This window comes from Dermochelys coriacea, chromosome 8 (genome assembly GCF_009764565.3).
Source record: "Dermochelys coriacea isolate rDerCor1 chromosome 8, rDerCor1.pri.v4, whole genome shotgun sequence".
Classification (NCBI taxonomy): domain Eukaryota; kingdom Metazoa; phylum Chordata; order Testudines; family Dermochelyidae; genus Dermochelys; species Dermochelys coriacea.
In genome coordinates this window covers 98,152,579-98,174,585 of record NC_050075.1, presented here as the reverse complement: position 1 = coordinate 98,174,585, position 22,007 = coordinate 98,152,579, and the positions used below count along the sequence as shown (strand labels likewise).

General features: G+C 41.9%; 2 protein-coding genes across 8 annotated transcripts in view; one reads left to right on the top strand and one right to left on the bottom strand.

Moving 5' to 3' along the window:
* ZFYVE9 (zinc finger FYVE-type containing 9) overlaps window positions 1-4,327 on the top strand; it is a 101,263-nt gene extending 96,936 nt beyond the window's left edge. The window contains 3 exon segments of the mRNA XM_038413064.2: window positions 61-166; window positions 2,180-2,356; window positions 3,102-4,327. Of these exon segments, the coding sequence (XP_038268992.1) occupies window positions 61-166; window positions 2,180-2,356; window positions 3,102-3,263 (445 nt within the window). The 3' untranslated portion in view covers window positions 3,264-4,327.
* A 1,421-nt stretch (window positions 4,328-5,748) lies between these two features.
* CC2D1B (coiled-coil and C2 domain containing 1B) overlaps window positions 5,749-22,007 on the bottom strand; it is a 66,818-nt gene continuing 50,559 nt past the window's right edge. For 5 of the 7 annotated variants that reach the window (XM_038413068.2, XM_038413065.2, XM_043491365.1 and 2 more), the window contains 3 exons: window positions 10,732-10,822; window positions 9,243-9,372; window positions 5,749-6,711 (listed from right to left, as the gene is read on the bottom strand). In XM_038413068.2, coding sequence (XP_038268996.1) covers window positions 9,253-9,372; window positions 10,732-10,822 — 211 coding nt within the window. In that variant the 3' untranslated portion in view covers window positions 5,749-6,711; window positions 9,243-9,252. Of the gene's footprint in view, window positions 6,712-8,370; window positions 8,568-9,242; window positions 9,373-10,731; window positions 10,823-22,007 lie in introns of all 7 variants that reach the window. The other 2 variants (XR_006273927.1, XR_006273926.1) reach the window with 1 other exon arrangement.

Below are 22,007 nucleotides of genomic sequence, written 5' to 3'. Positions count from 1 at the left end.
GCATTTAGTGTTTGGAGGCATTCTGCTAACTTAAAGCTGTTTTTCCCTTCCTCTTTCTAGTGTTATAAGCCCCATTGATGGCAAATCCATGGAGTCTATAACCAGTGTGAAGATATTTCATGGCTCAGAGTATAAAGCAAATGGAAAAGTTATTAGGTGGACAGAGGTAAGAAAAGAAACCTAATCTGCACATAAAACAGGAGTCTTGGTACTTTGTGACTAAGGAGCTATAGAACGTAGCCTCCTGCAGAATGCCTCCCTTTGATGAGAAACCAACTCTACTTGCTCTGCCCACCAAACTGAAAGTGGTAAGATTTATGGGGAAACAACAGTGGCCTTTTCCATAGGGATGTAAATATCCATTAAAAAAGTTAACTGTTTAAACAATTAAAATGATGTTGTTTAATTGTTTAACTGATTAAAGGGGAAAGGGGTGGAGCCGCCATGGCTAGGGGTGCTCCGGCTGGCCGGCACGGGCCTGGGGATGGGGGTTAATGACACATGCTTCCGGTTAATTGTTTCGTATTTTATATCCCTACTTTGCACCTGCCAGGAAGTCTTCAGTGACTGCGTAATGTACAAGTGGCAATGTCATGTGTCTTGAGGTGCTACAGAGCCCTGGAAATAAGTAACCACACATCACCGCCCATCCCATCTAGTGCACTTTTACTGAATTTTGGGAGAATCTGCATTCAAGTTGAGGGCTGGGGAAAGTGCTGTAGCTTTCCATTATCTAAAGGGCACAAGCCTGTGTATTTGGGTTTAAAGTTCTAATCAGCAAGAGCCTTTTACTTTAATGGAGACAAAATCCCAAACAGTTTTTAAATATCATTTCTTTTGAGCTGCAAGCTGCATTTATCCATTCCGTGTGGTGCAAACTGCCAGTGCCAAGGAACTCAAATCTGCTTTTATAAAGGATTGTTTTTTTTGTAATTCTCAAACTTAATCTTGCTCTTTATTGACCTATTAACAGTTTGGGGATGGAGCAACTTCAGTGCTGAAATGGCAACAAAAACACAACAGGAAAAGATCACTCTTAGTGGATTAATTATATGAAAAGTTAAAAACAAGGTGCCATTGTATGAATGACTTGGGTTATTTGTTTTGTCACCCAGCATTGGCCATGGTGGTATTCGACTTACAGGACTGACCTGGAGCTATGGATTTTGCCAGCACAGAAGTGTTAATGTTAAATGGTTCTTTGCAAACTGTTTCAATTAATTTGCTCAGTGTTAGCTGAAGGGAAACCAGGCTAGTTTTATCTGTGCCACTCGTCATACATGTATTCTTTTCCCAACATTCAAGGTGATTTGAGGGAATGTTTAGTTAATAACTGTATAAAAAATTCTGGCTTTTTTCAGACTGGGGGGGTTTCTACCCTAACACAATATTTATTCTGAAGTCACTTTAATAACAACATGCTTCAAAAATGATAGTGTAATTTTCTGAAGTGGAAGGGATGTTTAGTTTACTTACAAGGTTTTAAAAGTCTTTTTATCTAAGGCAAGAGTGTGGAAATGCATATACGCAGAAGCCCTTGTACTACTAGGGTGTATCGAGAATTTCCATAACAGGGATTTTCGATTCAGTTGGAGCAAACCCTTTTAACCAAAGTCGCTAGAGCACTTTGGGATCAATCTAGGAGCGAGAGATCAGGACCATTCCAGTCTATATCCTTATAACTCTTAAACCCCTTTATCCAGTTATCAAACCTGGCTGATGGGGACTCATGCTGATGAAGACTTGAGTTACTTTAAATCCTGTAAATGGAACCAAATGTGAAACTTCACCTTTAAATAGTTATTTGACAGACCTTGTGTTGTTACAGATTCTAGTGAGCACCCCTTCCTGGTCACCCATTAGGACTGTTATGAGGTGAATCCAAGTCTCTGTGCTCTGGAGCCTGAACAGAGTCCAGCTAGTGCCCCAATCTCAGGACCCTCAGGCACACTCTCAGCGTGCAGCTCCTCTTTGAGTCTTCAGAAAGTCCCCACATAGTGTGAAGGGCTCATCAAACCTTTTTGCTTCATGTAGCATTTTTCTAAGGCAGCAGTGTCCTTAAGTAGCTGTATTAATTGACAGTCTTTTATATTCTTTTTACACTCAGTATGATGATGCTCTTTTTTTGTAAAAGCTGGTTGGTAGGTCATGTTGATCACTCCCTTTTTTTTTTGTTCAGGTGTTTTTTCTGGAGAATGATGACCAACATAATGGTCTAAGTGACCCAGCAGATCATAGCAGACTGACTGAGAATGTGGCCAAGGCTTTCTGCTTAGCCCTCTGTCCTCACCTTAAGTTATTGAAGGAAGATGGAATGACCAAGCTAGGTCTGCGTGTTACACTTGACTCGGATCAAGTAAGTTGTAAACAGTTTCTACTAGTTTAAGTTGTCAGTCATCTCGTTTTGGTGGCGTGGAGAGGGGGAGCTGAAAAGGGAACATGAGAGTTCAACCATTCTATTGCTTGATTCCAGAACCTAAGAATTGGCAACATTAAATGCTACTCTATTAGCACTTAATGCTGAAAAATTGGTTTTTTTCTTTCCTGTAACTGTAACATGTAATTTTGACCTGTCAGTCCTTGTCCTCAAAGGAAACCTGCACAACACTTTCTAAAGATGAGCCTGGAACTTAAATTCATATCTGCTAGACACCAAAAAATTGTGGTCTCTATAAGGAGACTGGTTTTATGGCTCCTCAAGGCTAACAATAACCATTTGTAACATACTGCAGAGATGTTAATTGCCTCCTCCATTTCAAGTGTTTTCTTGCAATATGTGTTAACCATTTATGCTTTACAATCTGTCCCATCTTGCATTTCGCTATGACCCTCTGGTTACCTTTTCCAGACCTGAAGAGCCCTGTGAAGGCTTGTCTCTTCCAACCATAGAAGTTGGTCCAATAAAAAGATATTTGTGTATCATGTCATTTTGAGACATTTTTTGTTAGTTCACATTAGGTAGTGCTTTCTGCTTTTGATATCCATGCTAGAACCCCTTAAATCAGTAGCTGAACTCTCAAAGCAATTGTATCACTTGCAGTATGGGCAGCGATCCTGGTGGAATAGCTCCTCTCTTAAATCTTTCACTTTGTATCTTTTAGGTTGGCTATCAAGCTGGGAGTAATGGACAGCCACTGCCCCCTCAATACATGAATGACCTGGACAGTGCCTTAGTTCCAGTGATTCATGGAGGAGCATGTCAGTTGAGTGAGGGGCCAGTCATAATGGAGCTCATCTTTTATATTCTGGAAAACATCTCATAAGAGGACTTCATTTTCTGTTCAGACCTGTTTCAGCAGCAGTTGCATCTGAATCATTTGCACTTTAAAACTGGAAAATTAAGCTTTTGTTAACACTATTGGGGGGGGGGGGAGTTGTTCCATAATTCTAAATCTTCTATGCATTGTCAACAAACAGAGGATCAGGGCAGCTTCTATACTACAAAATGTCTATGCTATCCTTGCAGCTCATACAGTTCTGTTACTGTTTAGAAAAATAATGCTCATATTTAAAGACTTAATTACAGTCATGTATTCTAAATGCTCAAACGGGTGCAAAGATCACGGGGGCATAAATAAAAGATGAAATGTCAAATTTGTACTGTTTGTAGATGGACATGTAAGAAACAACAATCAAGACCTCCATTCTGACCTCATCCTAATGCCATTTGTGGTTATTCTGTAGACATTAAAAAGTAATGTTTACATTATTTTGACCACATTATTGGTGAAGTACATCAGACACTTTGGGATATGCCTAGAGCAATGCATGGGAAGGTTACCTAGCCAAAAAGTATGGCATATGAGGATGACCATTCATTCAGTCTGAGTGAAAGTAAGGGCATATCTCTGACAGTAGTATAACTTAAACTTGCAGTTTTGTGTGTATATAAGGTTAGTATATTTACTTTCCCCTACTTGTTACAAAAATTGTCACCTCAGCTTTCTATAAGCTAGAAAAACTTTGCCATTCTGTATTTTGTTTATGAATCTATATGAATGTCAATGGTATACACCAGTCACAGGTAAAAGAAAAGTTAGCCCTAAAGTGTGGTTACAGTATTCCAGTTCCCTCAGGAGGTCCTGCTTTATTAAAAAAAAAACCAAACACCCAGGGCACTTTCGTAAGTCTCCTCATTGGTGTAGACTGTAGTGTAACACTAGTGTCATGTAACGCTTACCCCCATAACAAAAGCACAAAGTGGCAGCTGTTGCATGTTGTGCTAAAAAAGAGGCTTTTGGTTCAGCTCAGAAAACTTGAACTTAGCCTACAAACAAAGGGCAGTTGACAAGGGAAGCAGCTGTTCACTTCTGCTACACAGCATTAGGAAAATGAGGAACAGCCACTAAGAATGTGGTTCCACATTCTTACTAAATCAAATTTCCATCCATAGAAAATGGCTAGTAAGTGGAAAGAGCTGAGAGCAGGAGTAATGAGCCAGTTTTAGCCATGCATAGGAGCTGCTAAGACCCTCTTCTTGGAGATAATAGGCAGGTCCAACAAAACACCAGTAAAGTTTTTTTTAGGAGGGGAAGAGAGGAGACTAGCACGATTCAAGTAGTTTCAAATCAGGATTGACTGATGTCCCTACTAAAAACTAATTTAAGCTGTGTTTGAGTAATGTGGAAAGAGCAGTGTTTGCACCAGAACTAAAGTTAGGCTGACATGGTGCTTTAAGCAAGCAAATAGACATAGCAGCAGCTAGGAGAAGGGAAAACTATACAGGTAGCTATGTATTTTACAGAAAGGTACAATAGCTGTATAGGTGCTGAATGGAATTGTGAATAAATGGCTACTGCTTTTTTAAAAACAGTGAAACTATCCACATACAGTCTAGAAAATTCCTGCTGCCACCTCAAGACATGTTCCGAAGGAAGAGTTGTAGAACTAGGTCCAACTGAATTAGTAAAAACAGTCACTGGAAGGGAGAGCACTTAATCTCACTTTTCATTTGTGTTTATATTAAAATGAACCTTACCTCTGTCATTTAGTAATAGGTGGCTATGTGCTTAAAATGTTTCTGGCTGATCAAAGTTTAAGTTCCTACACAGCAATCCAAGAGGCTTCCTGCATTTTTTTGTTTTGCTATAATGAAATGTAATTAAGTTCAACTTGAGTTACTTTTAAATTCCCTACAACACATTTTGTTTTCGCACACTCTTGAGTGTTGATATACATGTCTACAGAGTAAGTAAAACTCTGTCTGAAAGCTCTTTTGATTGACAACTACACTAAAATCCTACTGCTGGAAACTCTATTCCAGCTTTGCACAGCAGAAGCATCAAGTTCCATTAAGTTATGCTTATTGAGGCTAAAAAAAAATATCAATCTTCTCTTCCTTACCCCCTAGGAGTCACTTAGGTTTGGGTTATGGTTGTGCAAAACACTATTGAGTGGTGACTGACTTGTTTGCTTCAATCATAGCCTTTTAAATGACCTTAAAAATTACCATATTGTTAAGAAAATGAGTACTTGTTTTAGAAAAAAAATTGTACTTTTAAAATTCAGTTAGTTAACACTGCAAAAAACTGCATATATTTTTATTTTCAACATGTAGTTTTGTATATTAAATTTATTGAAATTAAAAACTAAATACTGTATTGTTTTCATCCCATCAGGAAGTGCTGCTGTAGGTTGGAGAGTCTCTTGTCTATGAACTTGATCTAAGGGACCATATGCTGCAGGCATATCCTCCTTTTACTATCAATTTCTTCAGGCTCATGTAGTTTAAGAACACACATCAAGCAGTTTTGATACCGTATCGTTTTATGTATAGTCCATAAAAAATTCTGCAAACAGCCATGATCCAGTTTTCTACACAAATTAGAGTGGCTATTTTTCAATCAACTAGTAGGTAGCCTAGTGAAACACTCCAATCCTTTAGAAAACCCTGTGATCTTAAACAGGCCATATAAGGCTTTACTGATTCCCAAGCATTAAGAAAATGAAGGCACACAAAGCAGGCTGAGTTGGAACGTGCAGGGGGAGACCATGGCAGACAACTGATAACCAATTCAAAACCCAGATCTGCAACCCTATTCTAAAAAAATCCTCATATCCTATTGTTACCTTAAGCCAAGACACATCTAGTTAAGAGTGCTGCAAGAGCATGCAGAGGAGATGGGCTACACTGCTGCTAAAGCTCTGCTTAAAGTGAACTATTTTCTTCATCCCAGGACACTTATAGGAGCAGCATACAGATCTTCACAAGGGCCTGAGAGTGATCATAAGAGGATGCAGTAGGTGGTATTCAATGCATAAGAGCATATATGCCTGAAAAAGAGTTGCTTCTAGCACAAGCTAGCCATGCTGGGAGCATAAGGTCTCATTTGCAAATTAATTATCTTGCACTGCTCCAGTGAATTTTTTGAAGGGCAAACTGTTAAAGGTTTCACACACCCCTATGAAACAGTCCCTGCAGAGGATAGTTGTGATGAGTTTATATACCATTCATCTGGTGCTAACATTAGTAGTCCCATCTTAAGGCAATTCAATCCATTTTGCATAGATCAGTTCCATTTTTCCCCACTAGTAGTGAGTTTCCAGGGCCTTAAAATACTTGCCTTATAAAACTTAACACACAGTAAGGTAGTTACCAAAATAAAGACATGTTATGTCCATTAGTGCATTCATCTAACATCTTTGGTGCTCGCAGGTAGCAGCGTCTTTCTATGTACAAACTCGATTCTGCAGCTTTTAGCATTCCTGGATCTGGGAAAAAACAAAAACCCATCATGTCTTGCTACAGTGCTAAGTAAGTTTCCCACAATTAAGACCACATACTGTTGACATTGTTGTCTGATAGTTAACTAGCAGCCTTCATAGAAATCCCAGGCAAAATTCTTCATTAAGTTGCAATTAAAGTGATTGAAGATGCAATTGAAGATGTTAAATTATAGATGACCAAAAGTTAGTGCTCTCAGCACCTCATGGCTAGTAATGTCACTGCTTCAAGGATGTGGGCAAATACATCAGCCCTGGAGTATCTTAAGAGGTCACAACCATGCAGCCAAACTTTGTACAGTATAGCTCATTGTTGGCCTCTTAAGGTGTGTCAACACTGCAAAGAAAAACGTGTGGTGCTGAGTCTCAAAGCCCAGGTCAACTGATGGACGGCTAAAACTAGCAGTATAGACATTCCTGCCTGGGTTGGAAACTGGTTTCTGAAATCTGATGAGGGGGAGTGTCCAGGAGCCTGAGCTCCAGCCTGAGCAGGAACATCAAAGTGTCTATTTTTAGCCCCAGAGACTGAGCATGGATCAACTGACCCAGGCTTTGAGACTCAGTGCCATGGGTTTTTCTTTGCAGTTGTAGACACTCTTAACTCAACACTCAATCACTTAGTGTGATTTTCAGTGCTCCAAATTTGGAGCAAAGCACAGGACATCATCCAGATGTTTCAAATAATATTTAAAGTCTTTGGTAGCTAGGACATGACAAATCAGGATAATATTCACCTACTTCACAGAGGTGCTATCTAAGCTTAATTACTATTTGTACTGCAAAAAGAGATATGCCAAGAAAGGTGCCATGACAGCTGGAGAGAGAGAGGGAGGCCTGAGACTGCTCTGAACTCCAGGAGCCCAAGGGAAGGGGGAGGGTATATACTGTGCATATACTTACATCATCAACTTTCTACTAGGACTGAGTGCTTTGGAGCAGCCTTTCTGTTCTATGCACCGTGTGGTCCACAAATGGGCTCCTAGGTGCTGTCACAATATAAATTAGTAATATCTGCTCAAAAAGAGCCATCCAATTTTTTTCTCCACAAGTACTGATGTCTTGCAGGAGCACTGCTAAGCTTTATACCCATCCACTGACAGGAGAGAAAGAACCTCCAGTGAGTCACACAACAGGGTTGAGTACTGAGTAACCACTCTCCTAGAGGTTCATGAGCACAGCCCAAAGCTGAGAGAGCAAGGATTGTTTTAAGAATTATGGTTTCAGACAATCCATACAACTGGTACATCAGAACATTTTGAAGAAAAAAAGATCAGTTTGATGTTGACTTTTTAGACGTATAGTTTGGTGTATGCTTACACTCAAAATCTACACTTAAAAGAACATTCAAGTTAATGCAAAAACTCCACAGACAGGAAGTGCCAGGTGTACAGTTGCCCAGGGAATCTTAATCCAGCTCCCTTGTGCATCCAGTTCGTACACTGAATGAGATAGAGGCACTGTGGAAAAATTGTGTGTGATCATGTAATTAAATTATGCACAAGGGGGCTGAATTAAGATTCCCCAGGCAGCTGTACATCTGGCATTTCCTAACTTTCAGCTTCTTGATTTTGCAATCTCAACCTTCCTTAGAGTAGATTTTTTTGTATGTAAATTTATTCTAAAACAAAAGGTAAAAAAAGAGGATACCTCACAGGGGGAAGAGATGCTATCTAAGCTAGATCCAAAGTGGTGGATGGGAAGAGGGGAAGCTTAGTTTGATTCTTCCCCTATTCTCTACTGCTACAGCTGTTTTGCCAGCAGCCACATGTTCCCTCTACAGGGTGTACATGGGCCCAATTCTTCAGAATGTTCAAGTTGTTATTTTGGCATGATACTAATATTTCCTGAAGAATGCAAGTAACAGAAGGGAAATGGAAAAGGAGGACTTGTGGCACCTTGGAGACTAACAAATTTATTTGAGCATAAGCTTTCGTGAGCTACAGCTCACTTCATCGGATGCATTCAGTGGGAAATGGCAATTTCAACAGTTTATACCACAGCTAAACCTAAATGAAATTTACTAGACAAAGAAAAGGAATTTTTCTAGCCCAAGGCCTTTCTTCCTGCTAAATTTTTAAGGTCTTATGCAAACAATAAGAGTATTAGGAAAAAAGATCAAAATAATCTTTTATAAATGAAAGCGTTAAGCAATGTAAGTTCAGGAATTGCTACCAGTTCCCACTATAAAAAGAAAAGGAGTACTTGTGGCACCTTAGAGACTAACAAATTTATTAGAGCATAAGCTTTCGTGAGCTACAGCTCACTTCATCGGATGCATTTACTATGATATTTAACATTCACATCCAATTGATTGAGATTGGTATAGGGAATATGATCAGATTTTGAATAGAAATAACAAACATTTAAAACATCACTAGAGATATAGGGAAGATCCATCTAGGAGCCTGAGCCACACAGGTAGGTCACTGACCCTGTAAGACATTCTATTTCATGCAAAAATTGTTAGTGGCCCTCAACTTCTAGCCAGAAGCACAGTCAGAAGAAAGGAGTGTTCATACCTTAGGATAACTAATGTTCAAGGACCAACCAGTTTTCCGTAATTGTTTGAAGATCTTGACCACTGAGTGGCTCCCTGAGTCTCACTTTCACCTCTAGTTTCCCACCGGTGGGCTTCCTACCATCCAGAATCTGAAAGCACCACAAAAATAAGATTGCTCTCTCATAAACACGCGCATGCATGCATGCAAAAAGGAAGACTGTGACACTGCAATGTCTTGTGGCAATCTCACTGAAAAGGGCAGCTGTTTTATGCCTCCCATGTGGTTTTACACAATTAATATAAATGTGCTATAACACTGACATTCAATAGAACGATCAACAGGGCTGGGTCAGTTTGTATTAAAGAAAGGACTTTCATAATAGCTGAAGTTCTCTGAAAAATAAATGGATTTAACCTTTTTTATATTCTTATATTTATTTACCAAGACACAAAAGGGATGTGTGTCTAGTTGTACACACTGCAGGGATATGTCCGGTATTTTATTTGCAGACAGTATTAAGGGTAGGTCTACACTACAGAGTTCAGTTGACAAAAGTTATGCTGCTTTAATTAAGCAGCTGTTGCCTGTCCACGCTATGCTCCTTGTGTCAGCAGAGTGCATCCTCACTAGCAGGTCTTGCATCGACACAGAGAGCAGTGCACCGTGGGTAGCTATCCCAATGCAACTGGTCACAGGATGCTTTGGGAAGGTTTTGCTTTGGCAATGCCTCATGAGGCAGGTACAGCATCTCATGAGGCAGGTTTCTCAATCCCATTGATTCATAGTCATCCTAGATTACCACCTGCTTTTCAACTGAAGTATACGTTGGGGTGGGCTGGGGGGAAAGAGGAGGAGAAGAGTGAGTGAGTGAGTGTGTAGAGCCAGAAACAGTGTGTGTTGGGGAAGCGTGTGAAAGATTGTGTGTGTGTGTGTGTGTGTGTGTGTGTGTGTACGTGAGAAAGAGAGTGTGTGTTGGGGAAATTCTCTAAGTTCAGACAGCAGCTTGAGCAACCAATTCTGTGGGATGGGGACACCCCCCTCCCACATCAGCCCCTGGCTCTGCACAGCAGTCTCTCTGCCCCCTTTCTCCCTGAGCAGCAGCTCACCCTGCCAGCCGATTCCACATTAAGGTTCTGTGATTCCTTCTGAGTTCTCCCACAGCTTCCATGGCTACCGGGAGTGGCATCCTCAGCAGCTCTGTGAGCTCTCCATGCTGAGGAATGTCAGAACTTCCCGGAGCTTTGAAAGCGGGAGACATGTATGCCTGCAGGGCAGTGGAGTTCAAAACAGTGAGCAGAGTGGTCACAGTGGGCATTATGGGATACTGGGGGAGGCCAGTTATGGCGACATAACAAACGGCTGCATCTACACTGACATTTTGTCGCTTTAACTTTGCTGCAAAAAATTTTATGCCTCTCATCAAGATTGTTTTATTTTGTCAGCAAAAACTACACCTGCATGCTCTAGCATTTTGTTATTGCTACATCAACAGAAGAACAAAGCATACCTCAATGATTTCTCTAATTTCACATTCTGATTCCAGTTTGTCCAGTTTCAAATGTGCTGTTCCCACTTGCTTGTCACTTCTGAAAAGGCCCCTGTTTTAAAGAAAGTTACCTTAGTGGAAGAAGGACAGGCTTTCTTATCAAAAGAGACAAATGGTATGAGGTCATGCCCCCTTTCATCAAGGTTTTAGGATCGTGACAGTAAGGGCCTGGCTACTCAGCTGTACTAAAATGGAGGAACAAAGGAGTGAAGTCTTTAATCAATTAAAATAGGAGAATTAGAAGAAAAGAAAAGGGGTGAAAACTCAGAAAGTAATGGAATAAAAGAAACCAAGTCTTGGCAGTACTAATGACAGTACCTTTCATCACTATGCAGGAGAGTCACACTTTAGAATAGCCTTAGAACTCCCACTCTCCCTGACTGTCCTGGATACCCCATAATCAATCAAGACCTTTGGGGGGGGGGGGGCAGAAAGAAAATCAGCTGGACAGAAGGGAACTCTCTCACACACAGGATGTGCCAATGAAACTTCTACAAGACATTACTTATTAGAGCTGGTTGAAAAAAAAGTTGACAGAAAAGTTTTCCATTGGAAAATGAAGTTTCATCAAAATCTAGATATTTTGTGGGAAGTGTCAATTTCAACAAAATTTGACAGAAGAAAATGAAAAGCAATGGACTTTCTTGTTTCATTACTGTCAAAACCTTGTTTCAATAAGGTGGTAGAAATGCTTTGTTTCAAACTTTATCCTTTCAATTCATTTAGTTTCAAAAATATTAAAACATTAACTTCATTCTATTAAATATCTTATATAATAGTTTAAACATTATTGAAAGCTTTTTGAAATTAAAACACTTTTTTTCAAAATTTCCATTTTGTGGAAAATTTTAACATTTTGTTTCGATTCAGAATGAAAACAATTTTGAAGTGTCAGTTTCCCACATAATGAAAATTCCATTTTCCAGCCAGCTCTATTATTTACACAGCACTGTGTCTTTGTATGGCACTTTACATTGCACAGCACTTACAAGCAAGGAGTAGCCAGAGAGAGTCTGGAGCTAATGCAGTCCTCTGAGGAACGGTCAGAAGGCAACCCAGGTTCAGAGACCACACCACATTCTGATACCTGACTGGCTCAGATGGCAGCAAAATACTTTGAGACAGGCACATATTGACTGTCAAGGCTAGAAACCTGCAAAACCTGGAAATCCTGGACGCCCCATCATCTCAGGCACTGGCACCCTGACAGCATGATTGTCTGGCTATGTAGACTCCCTCCTCAGGCCCTACGCTACCAGCACTCCCAGCTATCTATGAGACACCACTGACTTCCTGAGGAAACTACAATCCATTGGTGATCTTCCTGAAAACACCATCCTAGCCACTATGGTTGTAGAAGCCCTCTACACCAACATTCCACACAAAGATGGACTACAAGCCATCAGGAACAGTATCCCCGATAACGTCACGGCAAACCTGGTGGCTGAACTTTGTGACTTTGTCCTCACCCATAACTATTTCACATTTAGGGACAATGTATACCTTCAAATCAGTGGCACTGCCATGGGTACCCACATGGCCCCACAGCATGCCAACATTTTTATGGCTGTCTTAGAACAACGCTTCCTCAGCTCTAGTCCCCTAATGCCCCTACTCTACTTGCGCTACATTGATGACATCTTCATCATCTGGACCCTTGAGGAATTCCACCATGATTTCAACAACTTCCATCCCACCATCAGCCTCAGCCTGGACCAGTCCACACAAGAGATCCACTTTCTGGACACTACGGTGCTAATAAGCGATGGTCACATAAACACCACCCTATACCGGAAACCTACTGACCGCTATTCCTACCTACATGCCTCCAGCTTTCATCCAGACCACATCACATGATCCATTGTCTATAGCCAAGCTCTACGATACAACAGCATTTGCTCCAACCCCTCAGATAGAGAAACACCTACAAGATCTCTATCAAGCATTCTTACAACTACAATACCCACCTGCTGAAGTGAAGAAACAGATTGACAGAGCCAGAAGAGTACCCAGAAGTTACCTACTACAGGTCAGGCCTGACAAAGAAAATAACAGAACGCCACTAGCCATCACCTTCAGCCCCGAACTAAAACCTTTTCAACGCATCACCAAGGATCTACAACCTATCCTGAAGGACGACCCATCACTCTCACAGATCTTGGGAGACAGGCCAGTCCTTGCTTACAGACAGCCCCCCAACCTGAAGCAAATACTCACCAGCAACCACACACCACACAACAGAACCACTAACCCAAGAACCTATCCTTGCAACAAAGCCCATTGCCAACTCTGTCCACATATCTATTCAGGGGACACCATCATAGGGCCTAATCACATCAGCCACACTATCAGAGGCTCATTCACCTGCGCATCTACCAATGTGATATATGCCATCATGTGCCAGCAATGCCCCTCTGCCATGTACATTGGTCAAACTGGACAGTCTCTACGTAAAAGAATAAATGGACACAAATCAGACGTCAAGAATTATCACATTCAAAAACCAGTTGGAGAACACTTCAATCTCTTTGGTCACTCGATTACAGACCTAAAAGTGGCAATTCAACAAAAAAGCTTCAAAAACAGACTCCAACGAGAGACTGATGAATTGGAATTAATTTGCAAACTGGATACAATTAACTTAGGCTTGAATAGAGACTGGGAGTGGATGGGTCATTACCAAAGTAAAACTATTTCCCCATGTTTATTCCCCGTCCCCGCTGTTCCTCAGACATTCTTGTCAACTGCTGGAAATGGCCCACCTTGATCATCACTACAAAAAGTCGCGCCCCACCCCTCGCTTTCTCCTGCTCGTAATAGTTCACTTTACCTGACCATTCTCCTTAGAGTGTATATGGTAACAGCCACTGTCTGATGTTCTCTATGTATATAAAACTCCCCACTGTATTTTCCACTGAATGCATGCAATGAAGTGAGCTGTAGCTCACGAAAGCTTATGCTCAAATAAATTTGTTAGTCTCTAAGGTGAGAGAGTCCTCCTTTTCTTTTTGTGGATATAGACTAACACGGCTGCAACTCTGACACCTGTCAAAAAAGGCTAGAAAAGTAATTTTATGGAGCTTAGTAACACACAATTCAAGATCATGATGGCAACCAGTGTATGTTGGACTGACTAATGGTTCCAAAGAATATGGTACTGGGAGAATGATTAGAAAACTTCTCTTCAGTTTCTTACAGCTGAACAGTTTTGTAATCAGCAACCTGTCTTTCCAAAGCATTAACCTCAAGCCCCAGGATCAAGCCATTTTGTAAAATCTTGAGTGGCCTTTATTTTATATAAATTTATCTTGATACATCTCACTTGTAATATCTGAACCTTGGCCAAGTTGACACTGCAGATATAATTGTGAGTTTTCCTCCAGGATGTTGAGTATTTATTATCTTCTTTCAAATGTCCACATGACTAGCACATTTCTTTCCATTTCCAGATGAATAGTTTTAACCGCACCAGATATGGGCCCTGTTGCTGTACATCCTTCCCTGTTGGGAGCATGAAGGGAGATTCCAGTATATCTGAAGAGGTTTGAGAACTGCCAGGCCAAGAATGGTGACCAGAATTATTGTGCCTTGTTCCTTTGTGACCTTCTTTACCATTTCCACTATCAGCAGAGTGGGAGGCATAAATGAGATCCTCCTGAGATAAGATTTCCATAGTCTGATTCAGTGCAATTACTGGCTGGAAGGGAAACAGGAAATTCTGCAAGGTCCCACTGAAAGGTATCCATGCATGAGATCAACATGCCCAGGGGCTGAGTTAGAAATTTTAGCAGAGAAAGCGGGGGAAGGGGAAACAGTGTTTGACAAATCAAAGATGCTATCTTCCGCTTCCTCTCTTCTGAGATAAAGACTATCCTGGCGAACAACCCATAGATGCTGGAGATTTGTGAAGGCTGTAGTTGGATCTTCCCCCTTCTTTATTTCAGAGCCAGGTTCATGAAGAGATACAATGATGGTTGCTATCCCCTGCTATGACTTGGGATGAGGGTCTGACGAGATGGTCATCTAGAAAAATCAGTAGATGTGGGTCCCTTTCTTTTGGAGGGAAGCTATCGGAACAACTGGGATCTTCATAAATACATGTGGATGTTGTAACTCTGAAACGTGAGTGCTCTGTATTGAAAAGTGTTTCCTGTTTAAGAAAAACCCAGAAGGCATCTCCACTGATGACAACTCATCATTAAATCTGAGGGAGATTTATCATTACATACTGAAGATATCGAGTGTTGGAAGGATGTTACTGTAATGTCTGTTGGTTTGTTTCAGAAATGTGAAATCCAGTATGCCTTGCATGGCTGTTTCTCTTCTGTAACACTAAAATACTTGATTGTGTGCCACAATACTTGTTCCTCCATAAAACAGGCTCTATCATTCTGAAACGTAAGGTCTACTATACATTCATTTTCTGAGGCTATAAGGGCCTAATTTCTTAAATTAGAGGAAAAGAATAGACTTGGGCCAAGATTTAAAAAAACAAAAAAAAAAAAAAAAAAGTTGGAAGACAGGATGATAGGCATTTCTAAAAATCAGACCGTTTAATTCAGGTGCCTATGGGATTGGGAGCCTAATTTTAGGCACACATTTTTTAAACCTGTGGCCTTGTTCCTGACAGAAGAAGGTAGATCTACTGAATATACTCCTCTGATTGTCTCAAGGACCCATTTTTCCTCCATGGTTGATTCTTGGGTCTAACCTCCCAGATAGGAGGGGCCAGATTCTGCATGGCACCTTATGAAAGGTGCAACACACAAAGCACAGCCACTGCAATGGTATAAAAGGGCTTCGGTAGGGCCAGAAAGTGGCCCAATAGGTCCTCAAACTTTGGGAAGCCAAAGTCCTGTGGAGGTTGCTAAGTTAGATGATTTCTATAGAAGCCTATTATGTATCTTCCAACTCCCCAAAATGTCTGCCTCTTCCTAGTGTATGGTATCTATGCTGGTCCTTGGAACAGTGGTAACCTTAAAGAGAATATCCACTGAGGTAATATGGACTGAAATCTCCAACTGGAATGAGAGAAATATGGGGCTTTTTCCACCTTGTCCAAAGCTTCTGTGTCTATTTTATCTATATGCTCCACAAACAGCCTGTATTACTGGAATATATAGAAGACATCATCTGATGTTGGAAGCAATTTTGCTACGCATATGTTATGTTGTGCCCCTGGGTGGGTTGTCAGCAGCAGAGACTGAACCTGGGACCTTTAGCTTAAACAATAGAGTTTCCTGCTTTAAGAGCCAAAGGACCCAGGTCTGTTACCCAAGGCTGTAGCAGGCTGATGAACCTCCATATGCAACCCAGCCACCACTAGATGGAACAGTGAACCACACTGAATGGGTGTGGGCTACACACAGATGGAGCAACAGATGCTGCCAGGCCGCTACACTGGAAACCTTGGAACATGCAGCAAATTGTAATAAGGTGAAGCATCTGAAAGCTATTGCTAGGGAAATTTAATTTAAAAGAGATTTCATTTTATTTTGCCCTGATGGCTTCATATTTCTGTAAGCTTGCCCATCCAAGCAAGAGTAGCTCTAGCAATACAAGAGGATGCAGTCAGTGCTGCCAGAACTAGAGGCCCCAATGATCCAATTTTCCTGTTTCTGGGTTCCTTTGGCAGAAGCTCTCTCTCAGATGGTGCGACTGAGACCTTCACTGATGAAGCTGCACTGATGTGACGAAGTCCTATAGGAGCATGTAGAATTGTGAAGTTACTTGTTAGAGTTTTTCACCTTGCTAGGAAATTTTCTTTGTGTTATTCACATTCTCATCATAAGCCAGGTGAAGAGGAATTAGAGAACTCTCCTTCAGCAGGTTTTTGGTGTTTTTTTCTTTTAGAATCATAGAATATCAGGGTTGGAAGGGACCCCAGAAGGTCATCTAGTCCAACCCCCTGCTCAAAGCAGGACCAAGTCCCAGTTAAATCATCCCAGCTAGGGCTTTGTCAAGCCTGACCTTAAAAACCTCTAAGGAAGGAGATTCTACCACCTCCCTAGGTAACGCATTCCAGTGTTTCACCACCCTCTTAGTGAAAAAGTTTTTCCTAATATCCAATCTAAACCTCCCCCATTGCAACTTGAGACCATTACTCCTCGTTCTGTCATCTGCTACCATTGAGAACAGTCTAGAGCCATCCTCTTTGAAACCCCCTTTCAGGTAGTTGAAAGCAGCTATCAAATCCCCCCTCATTCTTCTCTTCTGCAGACTAAACAATCCCAGCTCCCTCAGCCTCTCCTCATAAGTCATGTGCTCTAGACCCCTAATCATTTTCGTTGCCCTTCGTTGTACTCTTTCCAATTTATCCACATCCTTCCTGTAGTGTGGGGCCCAAAATTGGACACAGTACTCCAGATGAGGCCTCACCAGTGTCGAATAGAGGGGAACGATCACGTCCCTCGATCTGCTCGCTATGCCCCTACTTATACAACCCAAAATGCCATTGGCCTTCTTGGCAACAAGGGCACACTGCTGACTCATATCCAGCTTCTCGTCCACTGTCACCCCTAGGTCCTTTTCCGCAGAACTGCTGCCGAGCCATTCGGTCCCTAGTCTGTAGCGGTGCATTGGATTCTTCCATCCTAAGTGCAGGACCCTGCATTTATCCTTATTGAACCTCATTAGATTTCTTTTGGCCCAATCCTCCAATTTGTCTAGGTCCTTCTGTATCCTATCCCTCCCCTCCAGCGTATCTACCACTCCTCCCAGTTTAGTATCATCCGCAAATTTGCTGAGAGTGCAATCCACACCATCCTCCAGATCATTTATGAAGATATTGAACAAAACGGGCCCCAGGACCGACCCCTGGGGCACTCCACTTGACACCGGCTGCCAACTAGACATGGAGCCATTGATCACTACCCGTTGAGCCCGACAATCTAGCCAGCTTTCTACCCACCTTATAGTGCATTCATCCAGCCCATACTTCCTTAACTTGCTGACAAGAATGCTGTGGGAGACCGTGTCAAAAGCTTTGCTAAAGTCAAGAAACAATACATCCACTGCTTTCCCTTCATCCACAGAACCAGTAAGCTCATCATAAAAGGCGATTAGATTAGTCAGGCATGACCTTCCCTTGGTGAATCCATGCTGACTGTTCCTGATCACTTTCCTCTCCTCTAAGTGCTTCAGGATTGATTCTTTGAGGACCTGCTCCATGATTTTTCCAGGGACTGAGGTGAGGCTGACCGACCTGTAGTTCCCAGGATCCTCCTTCTTCCCTTTTTTAAAGATGGGCACTACATTAGCCTTTTTCCAGTCATCCGGGACTTCCCCCGTTCGCCACGAGTTTTCAAAGATAATGGCCAAGGGCTCTGCAATCACAGCCGCCAATTCCTTCAGCACTCTCGGATGCAATTCGTCCGGCCCCATGGACTTGTGCACGTCCAGCTTTTCTAAATAGTCCCTAACCACCTCTATCTCTACAGAGGGCTGGCCATCTCTTCCCCATTTTGTGTTGCCCAGCACAGCAGTCTGGGAGCTGACCTTGTTAGTGAAAACAGAGGCAAAAAAAGCATTGAGTACATTAGCTTTTTCCACATCCTCTGTCACTAGCTTGCCTCCCTCATTCAGTAAGGGGCCCACACTTTCCTTGGCTTTCTTCTTGTTGCCAACATACCTGAAGAAACCCTTCTTGTTACTCTTGACATCTCTTGCTAGCTGCAGCTCCAGGTGCGATTTGGCCCTCCTGATATCTTTCCTACATGCCCGAGCAATATTTTTATACTCTTCCCTGGTCATATGTCCAAGCTTCCACTTCTTGTAAGCTTCTTTTTTATGTTTAAGATCCGCTAGGATTTCACCATTAAGCCAAGCTGGTCGCCTGCCATATTTACTATTCTTTCGACTCATCGGGATGGTTTGTCCCTGTAACCTCAACAGGGATTCCTTGAAATACAGCCAGCTCTCCTGGACTCCCTTCCCTTTCATGTTAGTCCCCCAGGGGATCCTGGCCATCTGTTCCCTGAGGGAGTCAAAGTCTGCTTTCCTGAAGTCCAGGGTCCGTATCCTGCTGCTTACCTTTCTTCCCTGCGTCAGGATCCTGAACTCAACCAACTCATGGTCACTGCCTCCCAGATTCCCATCCACTTTTGCTTCCCCCACTAATTCTACCCGGTTTGTGAGCAGCAGGTCAAGAAAAGCGCTCCCCCTAGTTGGCTCCCCTAGCACTTGCACCAGGAAATTGTCCCCTACGCTTTCCAAAAACTTCCTGGATTGTCTATGCACCGCTGTATTGCTCTCCCAGCAGATATCAGGAAAATTAAAGTCACCCATGAGAATCAGGGCATGCGATCTAGTAGCTTCCTTGAGTTGCCGGAAGAAAGCCTCATCCACCTCATCCCCCTGGTCCGGTGGTCTATAGCAGACTCCCATGAAAGGTTTGTTCATGAACCTTTAAAGTTAAGCAGCAACTTTTTAGCTCTAATTATTTTTTGTTTCAACACAAGAGCCTGCAAAGACAGACCCCATCTCTGCTTAATTCTGGGGAGTCCACAGCTGAGAATATGAAGTGTCTCACTCCAGGCCATGGCTTCAGAAGTTTCATTTGCTCAGAACCAATTTTAACAATATATTGCAACTGTCTTCTGGTTCCAGGCAGAGCATGAAACATTTTAACTCAATTTGGCCACATTCCACCATTGCTAAAGTAGATACATTCAAATACGGAGCATACCCACAGTAAATATTAATTTACATAGCACTGTAATTGTACACAGCCCAGCATATTAGGAGTGTGATGGCAAAAAATATAGTAAGAGAATCTCTTGGCACACAGGCTGAAAAGTTGATAAGCACGAGTCGTGGGTGGGCTTTAGGACTGGAATACAGCAGGGAATGGGCAGGGTCCAAATTAATGTTTTGAAGGAAAGTGAAAGTGCCACACTTCAGTAAAGATCTGGATAAACCGAAGGAAGTCCAAAGAAAAGCAACAAAAATGATAAAAGGTTTAGAAAATCTGACCTATGAGGAAAATTTTTAAAAAATGGGGCATGTTTATTCTTGAGAAGAGAAGACTGGGGGGAGGGGAGGAAGAACCTGATAACAGTCTTCAAATATGTTGAGGGCTGTAATCAATTGTTTTCCATGGGCACTGAAGGTAGGACAAGAAGTAATGGGCTTAATCTGCAGCAAGGGAGGCTTAGGTTAGGAAGTTTTTCTTAAAATCTAACTATAAGGGTAGTTAGGTTCTGGAATAGCTTCCAAGGGAGGTTGTGGAATCCCCCTCATTGGAGGTTTTTAAGAACAGGTTGGACAAAACTCTGTCACAGATGGTCTAGGTTTACTTGGTTTTCCCTCAGCTTAGGAGGCTGGAATACATGACCTCTTGAGGTCTCTTCCACCTCTACATTTCTCTGATTCTAAGAGCTATGAGGGATACTTTCCCTCTGGAAAGGCTTTTAGACTTCAAAGGATGCTTTGAAGGCAGCGAGACAGCCTGATGTATAGGACAACAAGGAGTTGATCCCTTGGCCAAATCATTGAGAAAGAAGAGACCAAAGGAATAGCGTCTGCAGGTGTTTCTTACAAAAACAACAACATTACCACTTCATCATCGTTGAGGGCAAGGGGAGGTAGGCCCGTATCCTCAAAAAGTAGAGAAGAATGAGAAGCAGAACAAGACACAGAAGACAGAGGAGCTGCCAGTATCTGAATAAGGAGCTGGCACCTTCTTCAGTAGCTCAGGCGTTGTGGGTAAGCTGCTGACAGAAGAGATGTTCCACAGCCTTCTTACGTGGCTTGATAAAGACCTTATCTACATGCTGCTGGAATATTCAATCTTTGCCCCTGGAATCTGCCTGGAGAAAGCTGAGCAATGGCATTTCTTGCCCCCCTCCTTTCCCCTACTGTCTGCCATTTCTGAGGAGTGCGGGGAAGGTGCTGCCTCATAAACCCCTCCTTAGAAACCCAAACAGATTTTTGTAGGTACCAGTTATGAGGAGAATAAATCTCACAACCAATCAACACAACCAGAGGAATTTAGTTTAAAATCTTTTACAAATCTTGTTAAAGGCTCTGGGTCAGGCTTAGAATGAAATTAATAGGCAGCAGGTTTAAAAACAAACTAAAGGAAGTACTTCTTCACATAATGCACAGTCAACCTGTAGAACTCTTGCCAGGGGATGTTGTGAAGGCCAACACTATAACACAGTTCAAGAACGAACTAGATAAGTTCATCAATGGCTATTAAAGGATGCAACACCATGCTCTGTGTCCCCCAGCCTCTGTTTGCCAGAAGCTGGGAATGGACAATAGAGGATGGATGGATCACTTGATTGCCTGTTGTGCTCATTCCCTCTGAAGCACCTGGCATTGGCCATTGTTGGAAGACAGGATACTGGGCTAGATGGACCACTGATGTGACTCAGTATGGCCATTCTTATGTTCTCTGCTGCAGAGGGACACCCAGAGTTTGTCAGCTGCATATGCCTAGAAGCTCAGAACTCTGGAGAGTTCTTCTCAAGAAGTATTTTAAGCCTGACCCAGAGCCACATAGCTCCAGCTGCTAAGGGGATGGGAAATACTCCTTGAGAAGACCATCAGGACATGGAGTGGACAAGAAAGGTTAAAAAAAATGTGAACTTTTTCAGCAAAGACGACTGTGAGGTACCCCAACACTAAAATCTTGAAACAACAGTGACAGTTGAGTAGTCAGTGGCGATGTAGAAAAGGGGATAGGGCTCGGGGTGGAAGAGGACAAGAATCAAACCTGCCTTCATTAGTGACATAAATGGAAAATTTAGATTTAAACAAAATAAACTTTTTAAAAAAGTTAATATTTTTCTTGTTCATAAATTAACTTTTATAAACTGAAAGTGATCTCAGAACAGTTCTGTATGTGCCAGGAAGAGAAAAAAACTGCACAAATACACAGCCATTGAGATGGACAAAGGCCCATTATCCAACATCTTAGCTTAATAATGAGTCATAATTTACCTCAGAAATAATAAATCTAAATCACTCCCGTACTAATGGAGTCAAAATGAGCCCAGAGGTAGGATTTTTTTCTCTACACATTTTTAATTGTTAACTTCCTTTTCATCTGCTGTCTGTCTAGATATTTCTAAGGCGCCCCATCACTGTATTATCTGAGCTATTTGTTTATAGCAAGAAGAAAGGTGCACCTCATGTGTCATTGAGATGGAGCCTTGTCTAGTGGTTAAGCACAGGACAGGGAGTTAGATTTGGATTCTCTTCATGGCTCTATCCTGGAATAGCTGTGACCT